Below are 23,722 nucleotides of genomic sequence, written 5' to 3'. Positions count from 1 at the left end.
TTCTCATGTTTGTTTGTTTTGAGTAGGAATGGAAAACAAAGTTTGTATAAATTTTCAATTATACCCATATTAAATCAAATAAAAAAAGAATACATTTAATGATATATTGTAATTCTAAAATGTTAATAGGGGATAAAATAGTCATAAAAAATATGTATTTAATGTTAGCTCATTTTCTCAAACTTTCCCATAATGAAGGAAAACAAAACTCAAGTTGGGAGGATGACTTTACTTTCCCCCTACTTTCCCATGAGTCAGGCAACGATTTCCCATACCTAGACTTACCAAACATGTGAAAGCAATTGATTTCTCATTTCCAAGTCTCCTTTCTCGTGAACCAAACGGGACCATAAACTCTAGAAGCTGATGGGCTTGCAAAATATGACCTAACACTTCATCTGGGCTGAAATGTAATTAGGAAGTTACTTTTGTTTGTTGGGCTTATGCCCCCAAAAGACATTTAATTGTGCAAGTTAGGCTCTCAACCATATTTTATTTTTGTTGGTCATAGTCCTCTCAACCATATTTTATTTTTTTGCTAAAGTTAGGAAGGAGAATGGGGAAACTCACACACACAGATATCTTATGTTGCACGAACACGGATATGGCGACATGGATATGTGACACAGGGACACGGAAAAATGCAAATCTCAAAAAATTAGGACACGAAGACACAACAATTAATTTTTTTATATTATAATAATACTTTTTAAAAAAAAACAAATAACTGATGTTCATACTCAAATTTCAATACCATATATAGTGAAATTCAAAGTTTCTAAACCTTTCAAATGTGTATTATTATTTTTATATGAATTATAATTAAATTAACACATTAGTTTATCGTGAGTATGAGTTGACTCGCGTCCGAAGAGTGTCTTGACCGTGTAAGAGAAGTGTCTTAACCGTGAATATAGGTGTCCAAGAAGTGTCCAAGTGTCCGACACTCCGACACTTGGGCTTAGTAGAGTGTCTGTGCAACATAACAGATACTATAAGGGCTTAAACTTAAGACCACTTAAGAGCACACTAAAAACATAAATAGCCTCAACCATATTTAAGGGGAAAAGTAAAATAGAACATAGAGAGAGAAGACTACTTTTTTTATATATTCAACACCAAAAACACCAAAAGAACCTTACCTGTCATATAATGGGGAGAAAAATATTGTGCACCTCTCTATAAACAAAAGCCCATCACATGGGGAGTGCGCTGGCATGACCCTGTCATTGACATAAGCAATTAATCCTTCTCCATATTTTCCTAGTTGTATGTATTGACTTAAATGCCACATTCCCTGCTTTCAATCTGAAATCTTTTATCTCATCCCTTTTATAGGGCAAATCATGAACCACCTTGTCCAAATGCATTTCAACATTAAAATATGCCTTGATTCCCAAAGCACATGGTTCCATGCCCCACACATGGCTTCCCCAGTCATCCCAGCTAGCTGTTGCTCACAATTCTAATTTTTAATTCTCTTGCATCTTGATTTAAATAGGTACAAATAGAAGAACACAAAAGTGGGTGTTTTTTACTACTTGTGTGGAGCCATGGAGCCTATTGGTGATGACCAAGTTGAGCAATCTTCAAGCAGGAAGGAGAACAATGTGGAGGAAGCAAATCATCTCTTGGAAGAGTGTTGGTTTTTTGACAACTTGCTCAACAGGAAGCAGAAGATGTTGAGGTGTTATTCTGATCCTCAATGCAATTCATCAAACTTTGGTCAAGAAATGTCAGTGAAGAGTTCACATGACCAAAAGTCCTTGTTGACAACAAGTAAGGCCACACAAGGCAATGGCTTTGCTGGTCCTAATTTGGTTAGAACACCATCTTTGCCTCTTCATATAGGGAGGAGGCAAGAGGAAGAAGTTCAAGTAAAGCAAAGTGGTAGTAATAAGAGTTCGAGCAAATTGACAAGGCAAACATCACATCAGAAAATGCTGCAGACACCAACCAAATCACCAGCTTGTATAGGCAGGACAGAAGGAGTTCAAGATAAGGAAAGCGATAACAGAAGAAGCAAAATGAATGGGCAGCCAGTGCGCCAGAATTTGCTCAGGACACCCTCCTTGCCACCATGTATAGGAAGGGAAGAGAGCAACCAAGAAAGTCTTCCTCAGAGACATAAGGTACTAGCAATAGAATCCCTATCTTCGTTTTGTCAATTTATTCGATTACAATTAGATGACTACTTCATTTCCCGTTTCGCTGAATTTTTGTATGGTTGATCTGAAAGTACTTGGTGTATTTGAACATTTGTGTTAAGAATCATAGGTTAAATAAGAATTAGAACTATATGCTTTATAATGTTGTTACATTTGAATATTGCAGGGGCTCATGACACAAACTTCTAGCATTCCAAGATATAGACCACCAAAAAACACAGAAGGGGAAAGCAATGCTAGTACAGATGGGTGCAAGGAAATGAGACGCAGAAGCCTTAACCAGTTAACCACGAGAAAGAGCCTAAGTGATCTTGAGATTGAAGAGCTGCAAGGGTTCAAGGACCTGGGATTCACATTTGACAAGAAAGAACTGAGCCCCAGTGTGGTTAACATACTTCCTGGTTTGCAAGAAAAGAAGAGAACAGAGGATTTGAACCCAGAAAAGGTTAGGAGGCCTTATCTTTCTGAAGCATGGCTGGTGCAAAGCTGTGCTCCTCCACCTCCAAACTTGGGTGCAAGTAGGTCTGCTGAAGACATGAAGGCACAGATCAAGTTCTGGGCTAGAGCTGTGGCTTCTAATGTGCGCTAGGATTAATGTGTGTGCCTAAAGAAAATAACATATAACATCATGGGAATTTTTGTGATTTGTAACTTGAATAACATACCAATTGTGTAGTCTGATTATATTGAAACTGTAACATCCAATCCATTCAAAAACCAACTTAATCCAATCATATTTTTTGTTAGAAGATTTTAATTATTTGGTTCAGCCTTCAAGTTCTTGCTACTTTCAGAGACTCTGGCATTCATCCCAAATCAAATGGAACCCATACTTATTTTATATCATACCATTTGAAATGTACAGCTTGATTTGATGAGAAAAGGAAAAGCAAATGCTGTTGCCTTTTAGGATGTCAACCCGTGAGTGTTTATGGAATTGTTAAAAAACAATGCTTACATGGAAAGTACAGCACTGTCTTCATTAACATCTGTTCAATTCTGAACTCATGATGATTCTTTTGAGCCATCTTCTTCATGCATTGCAAGTTCAAACCAGAACTTGGAAGCTAATGACATTTTGGAAAGAGTGTTGGTTCTTTTACAGCTTGCTTGACAGAAAACAAAGGATGTTATTCTGATCCTCTGGTCAGGAAATGCCCTTCACAATGTGATGCTAATTCTTTTGTAAGGACTTTTTCCCAATGGAGACCTAAAATGGAAGAATTGATCGTCACATTACAATGAAGTGCGCTCGAACAATGATATTCATAAACTTTATTTTTCAACCATTTGAGCTACAAATTACTTGCAAAAAAAACATTTATGTATTAAAATGAATTTTTAAGTCGGCGTGTAAAAATCATTCTTAAAAAAAAAAAGCTAAAATCAATTAAATCATGAACTATTTAGCCTTTTTATTATTGTCATGATCATCTTTGTGTTTATCAAAAACATTAAATAATTCTGTTTAATTTTTTACAATTAACCAAATGGTTTTCCATTCAGGTGCTATTTGAAATGATGGCCAACAAATTTTATGGTTTACATATGCTCATCAAATAGACATGGTTGAAAATTGTAGTCCTTTCAACATTGCTAAAAGAAAATTGTAAGGAAAAAACCAACAAATAAGAAACATACATCTGGAATAGATAACAGATATTTTCAAATATCAAATCCCACCATAATCTCAAAATGTGCAAAGAAAATCTCATCCTTCAATTTTGATTGATGAGAGAGAAAAAAAAAACCAAGAAACAGAGCAATAACTAACAACCAACCCTACCCTCAGCAACTCAGCTTTCCCTCTCTAAAAACCCTCAAATGTTGCAGACCCAACACCTTCTCTGTTCCCATTTCCCTATCTGTCTCTCTCCTCCCCAAACCCACTTTCTCTTTCCCCCAAGTCTCTCATCTTCTCCTCTCAATTTTCTCTACAAACCCGTAAGTCTCTGCTCTGTCTCAGCCCATTCTAGGTCCAGACCCGAACAATGGCTAGCCGAAGCTCCAGAACCCACAACCAGTATTCCTACAGCTCCATACACTCCCTTAGAATTCGCCCCAGAGGGTCCCGATGAATTGCCACCATCTTCCTCTCCAGTATTTGCTACCACAGATGACCCTTCTTCTATCCAAGTAGCTACCAGTGTTCTTCTCACTGGAGCCATTTCTGTCTTCCTGTTTCGCTCTCTTCGACGTCGTGCAAGGCGTGCTAAAGAGCTGGTAAAGATTATAGCTTTCTTTTCATTTATGTGTACAAATTACTGTTTTTTGTGTGTCATTATGCTAAAGTTTGGAATTTTAGGAACTGGGTTTTGGTAGGAATTCCCTTCTATTACCAATTGTAAGTTTTTTGCGTGTTCGTGATTACACATTGGGTAACTGGGTGTTGCTGTTTCAATTTGAGTGCCACTTCTTTATGCATTGTTAAGCTTGAATTCGATTTGTTGTGAGCTGAGCTGTGCTCTGACATGAATAGAATAATTCCACATTTCAACTGATTTTATCCCATTTTGGGGTTTGGGGAATTTTTTTTTTTTTTTCGGATTCTGTTAATTGTGATACTACAATTTAATTTGCATTGTGGTCAAATTTGGATTTTAAGGATTTGGGTCTTGACATTTTTCCATTCACTTTAATTCCAAGTATTTTATTTTATGTGTAATTATGAGCCAATTCGTGGGATTTGATGGAGTGATTTTGGTGCCTAGAAATTTAGGTCTTCTGGAGTGAAGAAGTCGTTGAAGGAGGAGGCGTTGGATAGCTTGAAGGCATTGTCTACTGGTTCTGTTGAAGAAAAGGGTCCACCTTCACCTGTTCAGGCATTGTTGGGTGGAATATCAGCCGGTGTCATCGCACTTATTCTTTATAAGTTCACTACTACAATTGAAGCATCTCTCAACCGCCAAACAATTTCTGATAACTTTTCGGTCTGTTCCTTGATTTGCCTCATGTCCTTACTTTTAATTGAGTTGTTTCTGATACATTGGTTGTAGTTATACTTGTTGAAGTAACACATTTATTCTTTGTGAGCCTGCTGCTACTGTGGTAGTTTCTCCCGGTTTGCCTAAAAACTTTCAGATAAATTCTCTTGCACTTTAACTGCCTCTTGATTTATGTTGAATCATTTCTTTTGTTTTGAGTTTAGCCACTATGCTCTAAGTTCACTGTTGAATAGAACAGTAGGATTCAGAATCTTTAAGTTCTTAGATAATTTGAGCTGACTGGTGATGTATTGCAAATGCTTGTACTTTTCATTTCTATTGAATTTGGTGGTAGCAAAAGTGTACTATGGACAGCTTTTCATTTCTATTCTTGTTGGTGTGTGAAGTGGGTTCATTTTCATTGACTACTCAACCTAGACCTCTAATCACTGTAGTTTTTTCTACTCTTCAGGTTCGTCAGATTACAATAACCATAAGGTAGCTCCTACTACTACTTCCTTTCGATGTTCGTTGCTTTTAACTCGATCCGGAGAATGATAACCTTTAATCTCCTGTTGTCAGGACGATTATAAATGGGTTGTGCTACCTTGCAACATTTGTTTTTGGCATCAACGCTGTTGGTTTAGTCCTTTATGCTGGTCAGCTCGCCATCAACTCCATCATGGAAGATACAAGTACAGAAACTGAGAGTCAAGGTAAAGAGCAGTCAACGGTTGAGAGCCCCCCAAATAGTGGTGTGAACAGCGGCAAGGATGACCAAAGTTCAGATGAGACACAATAGAGTAGTAGAACCGATATTGACACAGAGGAATAGGTTTTTCCAGTTCAACCTCGTTCTAGGAAAATTATATTTTCAATGAAATAGATGCCATTTCAGGCTTTTGTCTTTTCGTCAATCTATGTGCACTAAATCCCTCTATGCAATTACTAAATATGATTGTCAAAGATGCAATGGTCCACAGAAGCTGCCTTTAATTTTTGTGTATCTTGCAGAAAAGTTATAAACTAACAAGAGATGATCTAGGAGTTTCAGTCTTGGATAGAACTTTGATACTTTGCCTTCATACCTATATCATTCATTTTGACAGAAATTTGTGGAACGAATTGACTATCATTTTAACTGCCTGCATTTCAACCGAACATGTTAACTTATCCCAAAAAAGTAAGAAAATAACAAATCGGTAAAACATGTCAATTTGTTTACCTATCATCAGGTCTAGATTGAGGGTATGATCAAACAAACTGTGACACTCCAAGGACCAAGTATATCCAGTTGCCTTGGACCTTGTCAAAAGCTAAAAGATTGGGAAAGCTTTCTGCTTCAGAAGTAGCCCCAGGTTTTGTGCTTTGCCAACCACGCAGAACTTAATGTAAAGCCAGTTGAAATTTAACTGATCTTCCAAGGGTTTATATAGAAATTAGCTGAAGAAATAATTAAGCAAACTACAAATTCAGAGGGTTTAAGAAAGAAGCTAAAAATTCAAAGGGTTTAAGTAAGAAGCTAAAAATTCAAAATGATTTAAATTATGAACACCATTAAATCAGATCATGTCAAAGTTTGCTACTAAAAAAAATGTATAGATGGGAATTAGCATACACAACAAGTGATTTTCCAGACCTCTCTCTCTCTCTCTCTCTCTCTCTCTCTCTCTCTCTCTCTCTCTCTCTCTCAAGTGTTATACTCCCAAGATATTCTCCTATACTTATTGCCTCTTAGTTTGTACTTTACATGATGCTGGTTGTTGGTTTCAACCTTGAGCTCTGCTTCCATCCATGTGTGATCTTTCATGATGTTGCTCAATAGCCCTTTCTATTCTGCTGTTTTCTTCACCAATTTTCCTGAGCACATTATGACTCTTGGCTGGTTGGAACTGATGCAATGGAGTGGAATTTGAATCAAGCCTGTGCAAAATCAACACCATAATCACTGAACAAACAAACATCGGAATTGGACCAAAAATCCAGAGGAGCAAAGTAGTGGCAAAGTAGATAGCTCTTAACCCCAGAGTCCAGAACAAGCCACCACTTATCACAGCCTTCTCCACATGAGCCAAAGGAATGTCACTGTCTGGCATGCTGATGAGGAAATTGGCATGGACAAAGTTTCTTATGCAATGTAAAAAGGAAGCCAAAGCAAGGAGGAAGCAGGCCAGAATGCTAATATATTTGATAGAAATTATGGCAGGACTTGTGTCACCATATGTAATGCTACTCATGAAGATGTTGTGTGAAGAGCTCCCAATCCATGCTCCAATCAGAGAGCTCAATGCTAAAGAGGTTGAAGCTAAGAAATTCGCCGCTGTTATGGTGCAGGAGATTACTGTTACGGACAGGCCTCTGTCCTTTGCTTCAACCTGCAATTAATTAGAGACCAATTAAATTTGAACTTGATTAGCATGCTATTAATTTATATTAATTAGAGTCTTGCTGACCTGCAACATTCTCTCAACCCAAGCTTTTCTGCAGTGGTTCTCATTGCCAATGACTGTGGTTTCTGGATGTCTTAGGCATCTGTAGAGAAGAAAGAGATGGTAGCAAAACATGATTAGCAAACCAGTTGGGACCAACACTAGATCTAAGTATTCTTTCTTCCAAACCATTTTCTCTAATCTCTCTCTCTCTCTCTCTCTCTCTCTCTCTCTCTCTCTCTCTCTCTCTCTCTCTCTCTCTCTCAACAAAGACGAACAAACTAATTGTTGAGTTTGGTTGGTTTTTTGTCAAGATTCATAAGTTAATAATATTCTGGCTGTATAGTGGATTTGGTGGGTTAAGTAGAGGCAATTTGGTTTTACTTTTGAATGAAGATGACCGACCTCTCAATTAATCAATAATAAAAAAGATGAAGATGATCAAGATCATGACCAATAAGATGTGCACAACTTTTCACATACGAGTCAGCAAAGACAACTTATAAATACCATGCAGTGCAGTGCAGCTCTTCTTTTACAGTACTTCACATGGAAATAGAAGTCGTTGTGAACATGTTTCAATGGTTAGGAGAGCTCGTAAGGTACAAAGTTTGGTTCACACTTCACAGCTTTACGTACTCTTTTCGAAGTTCCAAAACTCTTCACAACAATGGGTACTATTAGACCAATCAATCAAATTTTGTCACCGCAGATTATAAAAAATGACAAAACTATGGGTTTTCAAGAGGCTGATTTGTCTCAGGCAAGAAGTAATAATAATGATTTAGATTCTACAATGTTGGCCAAAGTTATTGTGTTCCAACTACGTAGTTATTTTCCCTTTGATCTCTTCAGGTGATATTAAGTTTCTTTTTGTTCCAACAACTGTCATTTATGAGATTTGAACTCAGGAACTTCTCTGACGAAGTGAAAATTAGGTGACTAAGAACATCAATATAGTGAAAATTAAGTGACTAGATTGTGGATCCTTAATTCAAATCTTTTGGTTTGTGAAAAAGTTGAAAGTTGTATAGTTTCTCAAATGTGGTTTCTTTCTAAACTCAAGCTAGCAAATCAATGCATCTCAAGTAGGAGAATGACATAATTTTCTATGTTTTGGGGCTCATATTTCTTGGACTTTTATAGCTGTAGAAACCAAGTTTGCCTGTCAAGTGAACTCAAATTGGGCTCTTTGCACTTCATATGTAGTTGGTGATGTTTGAATGGGCTACAATAATAGGTTGCTTTTGTGCATCTTCAGTACCATGGCATAGGATTTTGTGAATTACAAGTGAATAGTGTAGTCAGGTAACCTTTGCAATTGATGAGCAAATCACAGACATATTGAGGGTTATTGAGGCCAATACCTGCTTGTTCTTTTCAGTCTCACATTGTAGATGATCCTCCAAAGGCAAATGTAGATGCTAGAGCCCCCACTTCTCTTCTTTTTGGCATTCATTTTTTTATATGTTAGTCCTTGTCCTTACCTTAAAAAGGACCTCCATAGTGAAAGAAAATCTCTGTCCAGGAAAAGATGGAATCTCTGTAAAAGCTTCAAATCACTAACTTGTGCTGCTGCTTTGGAAATAGTTGATAAAATAATTAAAATAATTAATAATAAAAAAACAATATTAAATAATTCACTTTCACTAAACCATGCCTTTAGAACCTTTTTCCCCTATCATTTTTCTAGCACTTACAGATACATAGAAACAAAAAAAATAATAAGGACTCAGGGATTGTGACAGAGCAGCATTATGGGGAATGTGACAACTTAGGCAGCTTGTTGCTGCAACTCTCTTGAATTGCTGTCAATTATTTTATGCTGCCACATCAAATCAATCAAGGTAAGAAATCTGTAAAGGAATCTACTTTAATTTTTTGTTTTGGTTGCTACATTTCTCTCTGTTCTTTTTTCTTTTTCCCCTAAATTTAGCGGTTGTTTTCTTTTTCTTTGAACGTCTGATTGTGCATCACAACTAATAAAGTGATTATATCAAAATAAAATTATTTTATATTAAAAAAGCAGATTATTTAGCTAGACAGGGTAGTAGGGTTAGCTAGCAAACAGCCCTTTCAGCTGACAATGATGAAAACTGGTCAAACAGGTTGGTAGAATATAAGTAGCAGAATTAAAGACACCCAGGAAGTGAGAATTGAGATTGCTGATTGGCATTTGGATAAGGGAATGGCTTTAAAATAAGCTAAGGGCCTCTTGGGATGGGTTGAGGTTGAGCTACTCCTTGATTCTTAATCTCATCTTGTAAACACTTTGACATTAGATGAGATTAAAAGAAGTCTTGTGGATATTAGATGAATCTTAATCTCATATACTAGCTATTGATGTTAAATTATTTCAGGCTAAAGTTGACACGAATTGTCTTTGAAAATGCTCCAACAGGCATAGAGTTTCCAAAAGGTTTATGAACGGGAGAAACTCTCATGCAATGAAGATAACACTTTTTGCTATCTCTGACCAATAACACAATGACGCGTAAGATCATTTTTCTATATGTCATGATCTTATTTACGGGAATAGCAAAACAATGATACTTTGTTACAAGTTTGTTTTTTTTTCCTTATAAACACTTCATTGACACATCTCCTCATCTCCCTGGAAAAAAGAAAAAAAAAATTATACATCACGAAATAACACTATTTTACTATCCTCAACTAATCATATTCTGCCACGCATAATAACTGTTTCACATGACAAAATATGATTGATAAAAATGTTTCACATGACAGAATGTGATTAGTTAAAAATAACAAAACAGTGATAACTTTGTGATATGCAAAACTTCTCCCTCTCCCTTCCCTAAATAATATTCCTAACAAATAAATAAAGTAATAAAAACAATATTTATCTGAGCACAACAAAAGCTGGAGCTCCACTCCCCAACCAAAGTTTCTGAATTTGGCTCAGGCTCTCAAGAGTGCCTTTGTTTCTGCTACCCAACATGTAACAACACGCTGCCCTGCACTCTGCTCTAAAACCTAAATACCCCCATAGCCCATGTGTTTCATCACCTTCTTACATGTGCACACCAGAAAAAAGCAATCTTTAATGCCATCATTTACCCTATAAAGGAGAGCAAAGCAGCTCTTTTTACAGTCTACCCACCAAACAAGTGCTTGCTGCTCTGCACATACCCATACCAATACCAACTTTTACTGCATCACCATTTATTCAGAGCATAGGAGGAAAAAAGTAGAAAATAGAGGAACCCATCATTTTGTTACAGAACCCAACCTGAGTGGCAAAAACCTGTCCTGCAATTTCTGACCGTTTGATGCATCCACTTGCATTCTAACCCAAGTGAACAAGTTTTGATATGAACAGAAAAGGGAATTGAAATCAATCATAAATAAATTTATAAGAGCAACATGAAAAAGAATTTATAGAAAATCACTACATAAAGATGTACAAATCCAAAAAAAGAGAGCAATAATATCACTCTGAAAAACCTAGAGTCATCTCACCCCCATACATATATATAATCATACAACTTCCTACATTTTTTTTTTTTTTTGGGGTTTTTCACAATCCAAATTAATTTACCTCGGCTCAGTCAGAACCCGACCCCAGCCGCGCCGACTCCCATCGCCGCCCGCCTATGCGGCTCCATCTTCCTATTCTTCCAAAAACACGTCTCCGCCGCCGGGAGTTTACCCGCCGACCTCATCGGCTCGGACTTGCAGCGCGTAAGCACAAACGGCTCGTAAGCAGTGGACCCCACCAGCTTCTGCCCTATCATCGTGGCCATCGAAACCGGACCTGCCTGAACTGGGAACGAACAAGACGACCTCGGCGGCTGAATGACCGGCTGCGCCGCCGGTGCCGCAGCAGGATTCGAGTCGATGTTGACCCGCTTCTTGGCCTCATCTGGAGCGTCGACTTTCTTGACGTGTCGCTCCGGCAGGCATCGGATGAAGTCCGTGGTGCAGACCCAAGTTTCCTTGGACACCTCCATTGACAATTTAGGCTCGCACATCATTAACAGTAGGCAGTCCGGTAAGACCGAGTTCTGAACCGCCCGCTTCGACCCGGAATCCAATTGGTTTTTCGGGTTTTCGGATACGGGTTCGGGCCTATATTGGGTTACTGTCTCTGTTTCTTCCTCTGTTGATTCGTCTGCAACTTCAGCCTCTGTTTTTTCTTCTTCTTCTAGTTCTTCTGACTTTACACACTCATTGGAAGGTATTGGAAGCTTTACTTCTCTCACTTCCTCTTCTTTTTCTTCTTCTCGTTGCTCTTGCTCTTGTTCTGTAGCTTCACATTCATGTTCATTTTCTTCAAATTCTAACATTTCTGGATCTGCAACAACATCAAGTACACAACACTCTTCTGACAATGCTTGCTGGGTTACATCCAATTCTTGTTCCTCTTGTTCCTCTAACTCTGCTTCTTGTTGGCATTCAGCCTTCTCTTCAATCTCTTCTACTTCATCATAAAGTTGCTGCCTTTTTTCTGGGTTCTCATCCAAACCTTCTTTCTCATCCTCCTTTTCTTCTAAAACCAATTTTTCTACCTCTTCCAAGTCTTCATGTTCTTCACCATCGCATACCCATTTCTCACACACACCATCCCCTTCAGCAACCTCTGTCTCCAACCCATTTTGCACCTTCTCAAGTACTTCATCAGTACCTTGTTCTTCTACAAAGTCTTGTGCTTTTTCTGTAAGACCCTTGTCCTCTTTCTCCTCTTCATCTTCAACCTCTTCATCTTGAGGAGCAGCAGGCATCTCCCAAAATCGATTAGCAAGAGCAGCCATTTTCACTGGATCAGATCTACACCTCATGAGCAAAAGAGCATTCTTTGGAGGAACACAAATACTCACTCCCCCTGCTTCTTCTTCCTCCATTACACTCTCATTCAATCTCTCTTCCTTGAACTCAATACCTTCAAACACTTGCCTCCTCTGGCTATGGCCACTGCTACTATTAGTACTTCTCTCTGTTCTTTCTTGATCTTCACCCACCATCAACTCAATCTCTCTTCCTTTCCCATCCCCATCTTGCAAAGCAACAAACCACCTCGCAAAGACTGCACCACAAGATGACCCTCCACTCTCTGATCTCACTCCCTTATTTTCTTCTTTCTCCTTGTTATTATTATCATCACTAGCCAAACAAGAAGACCGGTTCGGAATCAAGCAGTTAAACTCGGACCCAAAAGCCCTCAAAGCTTCACAAATCGTCAAAGGAAGATGAACCCACCTCTGGTTCCTGTGCCTCAAGCATTCCTGTTGATTATTATTATTGATCTGGTGACTTTGAAAGTGCAAACCTTGGAAGTTGTTGCTGCTGTTGTCTCGATTGTAAAGCTCTTGACTTTGACTAGCTGTGTTGTTGGTGCTCTGCTGATTTTGCTCTGGTTTTCTGAAACTAGCCTCACTTCCCCTGCTGCGCTTGGATCTACTAATTATCCTCATTTTCTTGCCCTGTTTCTTGGTTTTGACCCTGACCTGACCAATACATGTGACCTTAGGGGAAGAGGGTTCTGGGTTTTCAAAAGCGCACCCACGTTTTTTACTAGTACCACCATTGCTAGGGAACATTGGGGAGGCTTGGCCACCCTTGATGCTTCCACTGGTTCTGAGCCTGCGGCTGAGAGAAGAGGAGAGGGAGATTTGGGAAGGCTCTCTGGCTCGGCCTGGGCTGAGAATGGACTTGGAGGAGAGCTTCATGGATGAAGAAGAGAGGCGAGAAGTAGTGAAGCAAATGAAGAGCTCGCTTGTAGTTGTGGATGTAGTGCCACTAATGCTGCTGTTGCTTTTGGTGCGATGGGGTCTGTCTGACTCCATTGTTTTTCATTATAATTTTTACTGAGACTGAGCTGTGGTTGTGGTGGTGGCCATTAGCATAAGCAGAGCAAGATGGGGGGGCTATGATTGATGAATATTTGTTTGGTTTGTATGGTTGGTTGTGCTGCAGAGAGAGGGAGAGAGAGAGAGAGAGATTAATTGGTACTGCTAGGTGACAGAATGGAGTTTGTCTTTATCAAAATGGAACTGAGTGAGTGTAAGGATCTGGTTACTTAGGCCTTGAAACTAAGTTGCTGTGATACATGCGTTACAATTACATGACCATAATGCCCTTAGTCTTTGTAGATTATTACTTCGAAGGTTGGAGGAGTTTATTGTGACTTGTGAGCATGCATGGTTTGCTTGCTTTCTAGCTTTAGCCTTTTAGGTGTGGAATCTTTGGTTCTCAAATCTAAAAGTCAAGGAAAAGAAGGTACACGTACACCAAAGACCAGCCAAAGAAATGAAAGGTGGGAAGAAAAGGAAATGGATGTTACTGAAAAGCCACTTGCATAGGAAGGAGCTATGTGGTAAACCACTTCCCTTATATTCGGTTTGGTTCACAAAAAAGGACGCTCGAATATGAGAAATTAATTATTTTTTTATGTTTAGTAAGTCAAAATATGGGAAATTATTACTTTACACATGAGAAAGTAGGGGAAAAGTGAAGCTCTCCTCATCCTTTGGGTTTTGTTTTTCTCCTTATGAGAAAGTTTGGGAAAATAAGCCACTATTAACTACACATTTTTCATGACCATATTATCCTCATTAACAATTTAGAATTACAATATAACATTAATTACATTCTTTTTTTATTTGATTTCATATGGGTATAATTGAAAAATTAAACAAACTTTATTTTACATTCCTATACAAACCAAACATGTGAAATGACATACAATGATATTTCTTGATTACCAAACATGGGAAATGAATCTCCATTTCTCATCCTTAAGGAAATGCTATGGGAAGTAATTTTCCCTCAAATATGTTCCGTAAACCAAACAGGACATAGTTTTGAAAGGAATGTGATGGGCTATATTTTACAATCTCTAGCAGTATAGGGTTAAATCATAGCCCCTTAATATTTTATTAGTTTTTAATATATTCTTTAAATATATTAAATAATTTAATTAAAGTATTATTTTAGACCCTATTTAAAATTTATTTTAGAAGAGAAAAATATTTTCAGATTGGATATGATTAATTTAAAAACAACAACAGCCCACCCAAGAAATTAAAATATTAATTTAAAAGCAACAACTAGCTCACCCAATAATCAGGCCATATTTGGCACGTTGGCTGGATTTGGCCTAGTGACATGACACATATAGCCTATTTGTTGGAGATGAGTTTTGAGTTTGGAAATGGCCTAAGCATCTTATTGAAAAGCCACATTACTCATTTACTTTTTATAAGCCTAAGAGATCTATGGTATTAGTTTGATGAGGAGGCACACCCATTTATAAGCCTAAGAGATCTATGGTATTGTGTTTATATATATATATATATATATATTCAAAATCCTCTTTGATGTCATGAAAAAAGATAATGTTCCAGTTCAAAATAAATTGACAATAGGGGAGCACTCCAAATACAGTTTGAGATTTATTTTTAAACGCTTTCAAAAACGTTTTGATTGGTTAAAAAGCGATTTTAACCTTTCTAAAAACAGAATAAACACGTACTTAATAATCAATGTGCATGATTGCAACTAGGTATCGCATATAATGGGACTTTGGACATGTTACTTTCATGAGATGGTGTAGTGTGTGTGATGTGAACTATGGGTCCTCAAGCAACGTGGGAAGATAATGATAAGCAAAAGCAATAACAATAATAAAAAAGACGAGTGACAAATGAGTGTGTCTTTGGAAATATCAAATCCACCATTTTCACCATCCCTCTAGTCTAGAGAAGCACTTTCTCGACTTTTTTTCACACCATCGCTATTTTCACTAGCCGTTTTCTTCCCCTCCTCAGCAGCTAAATGACAAAGATGCAGTGGCAATTTTGTTATTCAACGCCATAAAGGTGGGCCTTTTCGGGCATCGAGATCACATGGAGGGGTCGACGGGGACGATGTGAAAAACAGACAAGAATCCAAAGGACGCACGTGACCAGACCCCGAGATAAAACGACTAGATTAGATTACCATCATCATCATGCTTCATTAGCTTATCAACGGTCATGATCGCATGGTCATATCATGATGTTGGAAGATTTGTTGACCAACGCGCTATGGTGGGGAGTGCGAAGCAGTTTGGTATCTGTACGGTCTGTACTTGGGTTAATTACTGCACGCTCGTTGGATTGGAGAGTGGGGGTGGGTTCTGAACAGCTCTGTGTTCAATGTAACTGTAGTCGCACGCTTCACATAGAGAACCGCAAATAACCAGCGCGTGAGGGGAGATAAGATTAATAAGAGAGGCGTTATTGAGTGAGGGAAGTACCCCCATGTAAATACCCTTCTAGCTCAAATAGTTACTTGCCATGTCAATAAAACTTAAAAGTAGGAGTCATTATCAATTTTCAGATAAATTATAGTTTTTTTTTGGTCAACAAAAATTTAGGAAGAGATTGACTACTTTCATCAAAAGCGTCAAGATAGATCCATAACTTCGAACCCAAAGAACTTATGCATGGCATTCAACTGCCAGCTACAACCGGTATGGATTTATTTAGAAAATTACGTATCGCTCACCAACGAGGACTGTTGGCAGCGGGACTCGAACATTGGTAGGGCTACACATAGTGCAAGGACCTTACCAACTAAACCAACCCTCATTGGCAGATAAATCATAGTTTGATATGTGTGTATAAATTTTTATTTTTATAATTTTAATGAATTATTTTTGCATATATTTCATATTGTGATTGGTCTATAAGCATGAATAACTCGTTAAGCAATGTCTAAATCCAAATTAGTCTGTATTTAAATGAAAATATTTGAAAGAAATGATTAAATGTATTTGAAATAGCTAGTTACACTATATTTAGAATGAATTTAAAATGATTATATACAAGGAACTAACGTTTGAAAATATATTTTTTTTCATCTCTTTTTTATATTTAGATTATTGTAGTAGTAATAGTAGCATAAACAAACAATTTAACCTTATACAAAGGATAAAGGGCCTCAAAATCACAATTTTAAAATATGAGTTTGATTTGGTTTTAAAGAAAACATAGGTCCAAAAAAAATTGTACACCGTTGCTTCTCCCAAAATACTATTCGTTTTTGTTTTCATGTAATAGAAAATAATTATATAAAAAAAAAGCCCGAACAAACACAAACCATCAAACATTGTGTTAGTGTTTTTTTCTATCTTTTGTGGGTTAACATGGCATGTGCCTCTTGGATGATTATCAATATGACAACGTAGTAGTGCCTTCAACAGACAATAGCTGCAAACAAATTTTTTTTTTTTTTTCTTCGGCAAATAATTTAATTCTAAGTCAAGTTGTCAAAGCGCTAATAACACAATGACATTGTGATATTGATCGGAAATAACCATTGCAGTTTTTCTCTCACACAATCAAAGAAAGCAGAGCAAAGCAAAGCATGACAGACGATGTAGAAAATAGTAAGTGGGTCAAGGTTTCTTGAAATAGGGGGGGTTTGGTTTGACCAACATTTACACCAGAAGCAGACAAAACAAGTATCAAAAGCAGATTACTAGTTTAATTTTTAATACAGAAGAATTTTGTAGGCTGTTTAAATTAATCCCAGAAGTCAGGTGATGCCAACTGTTAATGTAGCATAAAGGTTTGGTTCTAAGTGTTTTTTTAATACATGTTGGGCCAAAGATTATAAATTAGCATGTTACTCTGTTATCTGCATATCACATACCTTCAAATTTCAATAAGAGATCAGGTGGTCCATGGCTGCCTCAGCCCTATGGAAATAGGTCATGCATGCCTTTTTACCTCACTACTATTTGACCCACCCATGCTACAGTTTTAATTACCCTTACTTCTGTCATATTTAATTTTCTGGAGGTAAAAGGTGAACAAATAAATCATAATCGCGAAACGGGTCTAGCTCCATTATTTAGATTATTGCTTGTATTTTAGATCATTGTTTGAGGGTGTGTGTAAGAGAAACTTCCTTCCTTTTATAGTTAAGATTATCGTTTATATTAAGAAAAAAGTCACAATTTAACATTTTCATTGAGGTGGTTACTAACTTACAGAAAACCAACATATAACATTTCTAAGTTTTGGTAAACTATATTGATGGAAATGTAACTTTAGACCCGATTGCAAAAGCTAAAGTATACTTGTATTGAAAACTATGAGAATCAAAGTCGAATTCAGTCCAAACTACATGAATCAAGTAAGTAATATGATTTTAGAACCAATTGCAACAGTTAATTTTTCATGATGTGATGAACGTTAGAGGATTGAGGAGATAGATACACACCCCGTTGCAGGTAAGTTTTTCTCCCTATTATTAGCATGTTTATACAGGGAAGGAGAGTAACAAAAAGTCTAAAACATTATTCACTCAAACCTTGCTGACTTGTGCTCTTCTAGTGCTTGGGATTGCCAGAACCTGATGAGATCTAGCCAGCTTCTTCTCTGGACAAGTTGCTCCATCTCTTGCAGTTTGGCCTTTAGACATTGCACTTCTTTTTCTAAATCTGTGCCTTTTTGCTTCATTGCCTACATTTTGAAATGTAAAAAATACTAATTACCAAAATGCCATGGCTGTATAGCTACTTGTATTAAATCATTGAACTAGATCTTTTGTACTTGAATTTGCCTCTATTTCTTGCTTGCGCTGTTCCTCCTTTCTAGCTTCTGATCTAGCACTTCTTTGCACCTCATAGATTATAGCAAGTCCTGCAACCTAAGCAAACAAAGCAGCTATAACTTCAAGTGGCCTATAATATATCACCAAAGGAAGGAGGGATATCAACAAAGATATTAATGCTGCAAAAGATGAGAGTCAAGTCAACCACAAAATTTCTATTTGACTTTCCTCTGCAGACCATGCACTTCCAGCAATTGCATAGGGTTTCCTCAAAAGTATTGCAACACTCTGCAACCTAGAGAGACAAGGTTAAAGATAATACGGCAGCCGGTGGTTACCGTGAAGATAACAAGTTCCCCAAGAAGCTCTGCAGCAGCTCCAACAGCTTTTTCTTCATCCATAGGACGGATCACAACATCTGTTGCCCGTCCATATAGACGTCTTTGTAGATTTGTTCTGAAACGATAGTTTGCCTGATTCAAGTAGCAGGGTTACTATATAGTACATCACTTAAAACCAAATAGTTTGGATGTTCAAAGAGCAACCAACTTAATGAAAAGGACTTGGTTTACATCTCACTCCATTCTCAAAAATCTCTTTCTTATTTTGCTTTTAGATCATTCTTCCATATCAAATGATCTTCACAAAATATTAATTTGATGTGTTTGACAAAAGTTCCCAACCAATCCCTTAACACTGGCAAATATGAATGTCCATGGCAATTCAGCAATCTTGTAAGGAGCCAAAAGAGAACAAGAAAACCCAATTGAAAAATCAAACTTTTAGCACAAAATAGCATTCATAAATAATCAAAATCTACACAGAATAAAACAATTACATTAAAAGAAAGAGAAAAGGGGCGGCAAGTGAATTTTAGAGAGAGAGAGAGAGAGAGAGAGAGAGTAAACCTGGGCAAAGCTGATTATGTAGTCCCGAAACCTGGGGTGTAATCCAGCCTCTACTTTGAGCCTTCTAGCAATTGGCCTGGAAATAGTTCGTAAGGCTAGTGTTCCAAGCTTTAACAATGGAAGCATTCTCTCTCTTTCTGTGATTGAAATACGTAGCTGTACTATGGTGTGCACGTACAAAAATATTGGGTCGTGTAAAAGCTTTTGGTTCTTGTCGAGCAAGAAAACTTACAAGATATACTCGAGATTAGAACAAACAGGGGAGAGATGGTGGCTACTTCTTTGGCAAGTCAGTATGCAAATAATTTAGGATAAGAAATAACTTTTTTCCTTCCTACTCAATTATATTTTTTTTTCTTTCCCTAGGGTTTAGGGTTTAGGAGAGTGTAAAACCCATTTAGGAGACTGTAAAACCCAACCGCCCTTTGATTATTAGGGTTCAGGCCTAGCAACCTTAAGATCAAGCTTGCCTGTATGGTGCAATTTTTTTTATTTTTAAAACAAGCGATAGTCTAAACTAAGAGAGACGGGAATTTCTCACATACATTATCAAGGTGTCATGAGGTTTGAACTTGAGACCACTAGTGTAGTTTGGCTGTGAAGTTCTTCCAATTGCAAATTAAAAAATAAATTATAAATAAACTTGAAAAAATGGTGAAAAATGTTTTCACCATAAATAGTTTAAAGAGGCTCTCGCAGTTAGAACTTTTACCCTACCAGATGTTCTTGGCAATTGCAAATGTTAGGTCACATTACCTCAAATGATGCCTCGGCAAAACCAACTTACCTACAGTTGAGTTGAGTTGAGTCTAATAAGCAAACTCCTTCATCTTGTAAAATTATGATTTGTATCAGACTAATGATTTACAAAATAGAGCAATTTTAAAGATTTATCACAAGAACATTCTCAAACATTTACAGATTGCCAACCGGATATAAAGACTTTTTCAACTCCTGTACAACTGCCATTTCTTATTGTATGGAGAAGTGTAACCAACGGAGAGATGCTAAAGGCAAATATAGTGGTAAAATGTGCAAGAAATTGACAAAATCAGTGCAAGCTCTAATTTTCATCAATCAAATTTGAGCACTACTTTGCCATGGATCTGCTTCTTCTCCTTTGCCTCATGAGCCTCTATCACTTGAGTGATGGGAAATGTTTTCTCCACTGGTATATTCAATTTTCCAGCTTCCGACAGCTTTCGGATCTCAAATAACCCTTCTGAGTCAGCTCTCATGTAAGTCCACCAGTACTCTACACCATCAACAAAATAAATACAACTTGTTAAAATAACAACCTAAGCTTGCAAAGGTAATATCAGAACATGTAATTTCGGCATCAGATGTTACTAGACAAAAACGTACCTAATCTTAAAAAAGAGACAAAACGAAAGAAGGTTTTTTGTTATTTAATATAATTAGACACGCTTATTATGTCAATTAACACAATAAACCACGAACTAATGACAAAACGGGTAACATGATTATTTTATCAATATTATATTCTTCCTAGTACTCCTCCCTTTTATTGCCTTCATCCTATTCAAGTCTAAAACTGCTTAAAAATTCATACGCAAACAAACCAAAGCAAGCGGAATAAAAGGTTTAAACCAAAAAAAATCAACAAACTCACATTTAATCAACTTGTGTAAATATTATCACAATTTCCCCGCTTTAAACAAACAATGAACTTTAAAGTGCACACCATGATGAAACATGTACCAAAAAATGAATGCTGGTTTTTACCTATTCCATGAGAACAGCGGTACAGATTCTGTTTCTTTAGTAACACAGCTGTAGCAACTGGAAGCCCAAAAGCTATCCCATACCTATCAGTCAAAGATGCTGCCTCACCCTACAACAGAAAGAGGATAAAAGCCTTATCAGCCTATGCTGCAGAATTCTGAAAGGAAACATCAAAGGTCCCTTAGAGAGAAGCAATACTAACAAGTTTCCATCTCCTACCTGAAGTGTCATGTAGTGTCCACCTCTTTTTAAAAAATTTATGCTTATTCTTTCGGTTTCTGGCCCACCAATGGTGTCCAAAACAGCATCAAACTTCCCCTTTATTACCAATTCAATGTCCTGTGAATCAAACATGTTAACTCAGCAGTGAAATCATTCATGGTTTTTACACCCATATGCACATAGAAACAATTTTCTATATAGGAGTTTCGCTCAGCTAGGGAGGTGAAATGAAAGCTAAGTAACAGTTGATTACATCATCACCTCAGTATAGTCAACAGCCTGCTCAGCACCAGCTGCCAATACTCGATCTATACTTTGCTTTCCACAGGTAGTTGTAACATAGCAGCCTTGGGCGACTGAAATCTGAATTGCAGCCAAACCTACAGCTCCTCCACCACCCACCACTAACACCCTTTGTCTGTAGAGATCAGATGCAATAACAAAAGGATGCTAAATTGTTAATGACAGTTAGCAACTTCAAAAAATAATAATAATAACAAGAGAAGACATTTTATAAAAAAATACCCCTCAGCTATCCTAGCGGTACTTTTGAGAGCACGCCAAGCAGTCAGAGCAGCAAAAGGAATGACACTTGCTTCCTAGGATCACACAGAACAAGATAAAGCCAAGTTCTGTAGTCAGAAAGCAATAAACAGAACGTAAATGTTAAACCTCTCCTCCACTTAACTATACATATCATCATCAATTCCTAAGGTATGTTGGAATCCTGAGAGAATTGATTACAAAACATAATATGCTCATATTTCATGCTACATTGAATTTCGCCCATCTCCTATCATATGCAAGCCACTTTCAATATTTCCTACAGACAAGATAAAAATGGGAGTGGAAGCAGAAAAACATGCTCACCCCTAGAATTCAAAATAAAAATCATTGCCAATTTTCACAAAGCACCTTCTCATTTGCTGTTTAATATTGGTGGCCTGAGTTCCATATCAGGTGGTTTCTACTCCAATTAATCTACAATCTAAAGCTAAGAAAACTGTTTCCTTCCATTCTATTTTCTCCTGAGCAAGGTGGAAGTTTGAATGATGCTTCGTTTTCCCCTTCACCATGATTTGAAGCTAGAAACCTTTCAAAACTAGTTTTCCATAGTTGATCAAGTAACAGCAAAGCAAGCACAAATAAACATTTTGAGGTAATAACACTTTTCTACTAGCTACTAAACCATCCTCTAACACAACTACAATTGAACCATCCACTAACATTATATCGAGGGTATGAAGAATAACAGAACACATAGATCCAAACCAAATCATAAAAAGCAAATGACCACCAAGTGTAACATTCTACGGTTCTTTAGGTACGAAAAAAAGTACAACAATATTTACCACATGTGTAACTGACGCTGGTTTTGGTGCAAGTTCCTCATCTGATAGAATTGCATAGTCAGCATAAGTACCCCTGACAGCAGTAGGATGCAATGCACCAAAAACTTCTTGTCCTATACTCAATCCCCGAACTGAATCTCCCACAGCTGCAACTTCACCACTAATATCACGACCCAAAATAAGAGGTAGAAGGGGTTCAAATATCGAACGACCATAGCCAGATCGCATCTGGAAAAAAAATTAAAATTAAAACACAGAACACTGAATACAATGATAACATTATTGCAAAGTATTACAGTATTAGTGAACTGCAACCTCAGCCGTACGACAAACATAAAATGAAATAATCTTATGAGAGTTTGAATCAAGGCATTCTTGTTATCTATGGGCTATTTGACACAGGAGGAAAGAGCAAATGCATGAAAAATAATAATAATAGCAGGCATTCATGTTAAAATCTTGCTTCAAAAAAAAAAAAAAATTGACAGCCAATGATATTTGGATTAGAAAATGATTTTTCTATATGGTCACTGCAACAGAAACTAACTATAAATACATCTTCAACGAACATGTGTTAACCTTTTAGACTAACCAACCTAATGTCATCACTCAAACACTCAAATGTTAAACATACTCAGAATCATAACTACTGTACAGGTGCAGCTGAATAATTAAAGAAGTTTTAAAAAAAATTGTTGATTGGCACAAATATGAAAATTTGTGGCTCAAGTTATTGTTGGAATTGGAAAAGACCAAAATGGAGAAGAGGAGCTGAAAATCAAAAACTTAATTTCCCTTGTTTCCTCAGCAACCAAACAGACCTTAGAAATTAAACAGAAGAATCAATTAACGAAAGAAATGACATTTGACTCACTCTGGTATCGAGGGGATTGATGGAGACGGCACGAGTGCGAACGAGGACCTCATGGGGCTTGAGATCAGGGACACTGACATTGGGCCGGAGCTCCAGAACCTCAGGCCCACCAAAGCGCGGCAACACCACGGCTCTACAGCTGGTGACGAAGCGCCTGAACCCTACATTGAAGTGGTAATTGGAGTCGGAGACTGAGGCTCTGAAGCTCCGTGACCTCAGAATTCGCATTGTGACTTTGCGATAAAACAGAAAGCATCAGATCATCAGAGAAAGATCGAGAGATAGAGAGAGTTTGTTAGGGTTTCAAAGAGAAGGAAATATAGAAGTGAGAGGGAAGCGCAGAGAGAGAGAAACGTGTCTTGTTTTGGTCCGCAGAGAAATTTAGAAACAGAGGGTTCGTTCGTTATGTTGCGCATTGCGTCGTGGCTTGCTTTGCTTTCTTGGATTTTGTGGGGGCCACCTTTGCTTGGGCCTTGGCTCATTTTAGTGTTTCTTTGCATTTTCTGCTAACTTGTGCGTTTTCATTCGTTTAA

At 37.4% G+C, this 23,722-nt stretch overlaps 6 protein-coding genes across 9 annotated transcripts; 2 read left to right on the top strand and 4 right to left on the bottom strand.

Moving 5' to 3' along the window:
• LOC18778811 lies at positions 1,538 to 2,925 on the top strand. The gene is made up of 2 exons (XM_007213517.2): positions 1,538 to 2,132; positions 2,335 to 2,925. Exons 1-2 carry the CDS (start codon positions 1,554 to 1,556, stop codon positions 2,755 to 2,757), a joined length of 1,002 nt encoding a protein of 333 aa, XP_007213579.1. The 5' UTR covers positions 1,538 to 1,553; the 3' UTR covers positions 2,758 to 2,925.
• LOC18779774 lies at positions 3,802 to 6,088 on the top strand. Its single transcript, XM_007211979.2, has 4 exons — positions 3,802 to 4,391; positions 4,880 to 5,098; positions 5,565 to 5,590; positions 5,675 to 6,088. The coding sequence occupies exons 1-4, from the start codon at positions 3,993 to 3,995 to the stop codon at positions 5,892 to 5,894; spliced, it is 864 nt and encodes a 287-aa protein (XP_007212041.2). The 5' UTR covers positions 3,802 to 3,992; the 3' UTR covers positions 5,895 to 6,088.
• LOC18778160 lies at positions 6,657 to 7,742 on the bottom strand. Of its 2 annotated transcripts, XM_020562744.1 has the most exons (3): positions 7,546 to 7,742; positions 7,115 to 7,467; positions 6,657 to 7,015 (listed from the first exon to the last, which is right to left on the bottom strand). In XM_020562744.1, the coding sequence occupies exons 1-3, from the start codon at positions 7,711 to 7,713 to the stop codon at positions 6,862 to 6,864; spliced, it is 675 nt and encodes a 224-aa protein (XP_020418333.1). In that variant the 5' UTR covers positions 7,714 to 7,742; the 3' UTR covers positions 6,657 to 6,861. The 2 variants fall into 2 exon arrangements, with proteins under 2 accessions (XP_020418333.1, XP_007213024.1); XM_007212962.2 differs by having other exon boundaries at positions 6,657 to 7,467.
• LOC18779528 (golgin subfamily A member 6-like protein 22) lies at positions 10,117 to 13,655 on the bottom strand. Of its 2 annotated transcripts, none has more exons than XM_007211294.2 (2): positions 11,084 to 13,655; positions 10,117 to 10,135 (listed from the first exon to the last, which is right to left on the bottom strand). In XM_007211294.2, exon 1 carries the CDS (start codon positions 13,326 to 13,328, stop codon positions 11,094 to 11,096), a length of 2,235 nt encoding a protein of 744 aa, XP_007211356.1. In that variant the 5' UTR covers positions 13,329 to 13,655; the 3' UTR covers positions 10,117 to 10,135; positions 11,084 to 11,093. The 2 variants fall into 2 exon arrangements, with proteins under 2 accessions (XP_007211356.1, XP_020417738.1); XM_020562149.1 differs by lacking the exon at positions 10,117 to 10,135 and adding an exon at positions 10,164 to 10,831.
• On the bottom strand, positions 17,625 to 19,707 carry LOC18778271 (OPA3-like protein). 2 transcript variants are annotated; one of them, XM_020562852.1, is made up of 4 exons: positions 18,996 to 19,707; positions 18,426 to 18,560; positions 18,087 to 18,183; positions 17,625 to 17,996 (listed from the first exon to the last, which is right to left on the bottom strand). In XM_020562852.1, exons 1-4 carry the CDS (start codon positions 19,119 to 19,121, stop codon positions 17,839 to 17,841), a joined length of 516 nt encoding a protein of 171 aa, XP_020418441.1. In that variant the 5' UTR covers positions 19,122 to 19,707; the 3' UTR covers positions 17,625 to 17,838. The 2 variants fall into 2 exon arrangements, with proteins under 2 accessions (XP_020418441.1, XP_007212778.1); XM_007212716.2 differs by having other exon boundaries at positions 18,097 to 18,183.
• On the bottom strand, positions 19,827 to 23,579 carry LOC18778262 (reticulon-4-interacting protein 1, mitochondrial). The gene is made up of 7 exons (XM_007211407.2): positions 23,190 to 23,579; positions 22,316 to 22,543; positions 21,489 to 21,562; positions 21,225 to 21,381; positions 20,961 to 21,080; positions 20,742 to 20,850; positions 19,827 to 20,250 (listed from the first exon to the last, which is right to left on the bottom strand). Exons 1-7 carry the CDS (start codon positions 23,415 to 23,417, stop codon positions 20,069 to 20,071), a joined length of 1,098 nt encoding a protein of 365 aa, XP_007211469.1. The 5' UTR covers positions 23,418 to 23,579; the 3' UTR covers positions 19,827 to 20,068.

Source organism: Prunus persica, chromosome G4, assembly GCF_000346465.2.
Source record: "Prunus persica cultivar Lovell chromosome G4, Prunus_persica_NCBIv2, whole genome shotgun sequence".
Taxonomy (NCBI): domain Eukaryota; kingdom Viridiplantae; phylum Streptophyta; class Magnoliopsida; order Rosales; family Rosaceae; genus Prunus; species Prunus persica.
The sequence above is the reverse complement of the archived record's forward strand: the minus strand, read 5'-3'. Positions and strand labels throughout refer to the sequence as shown.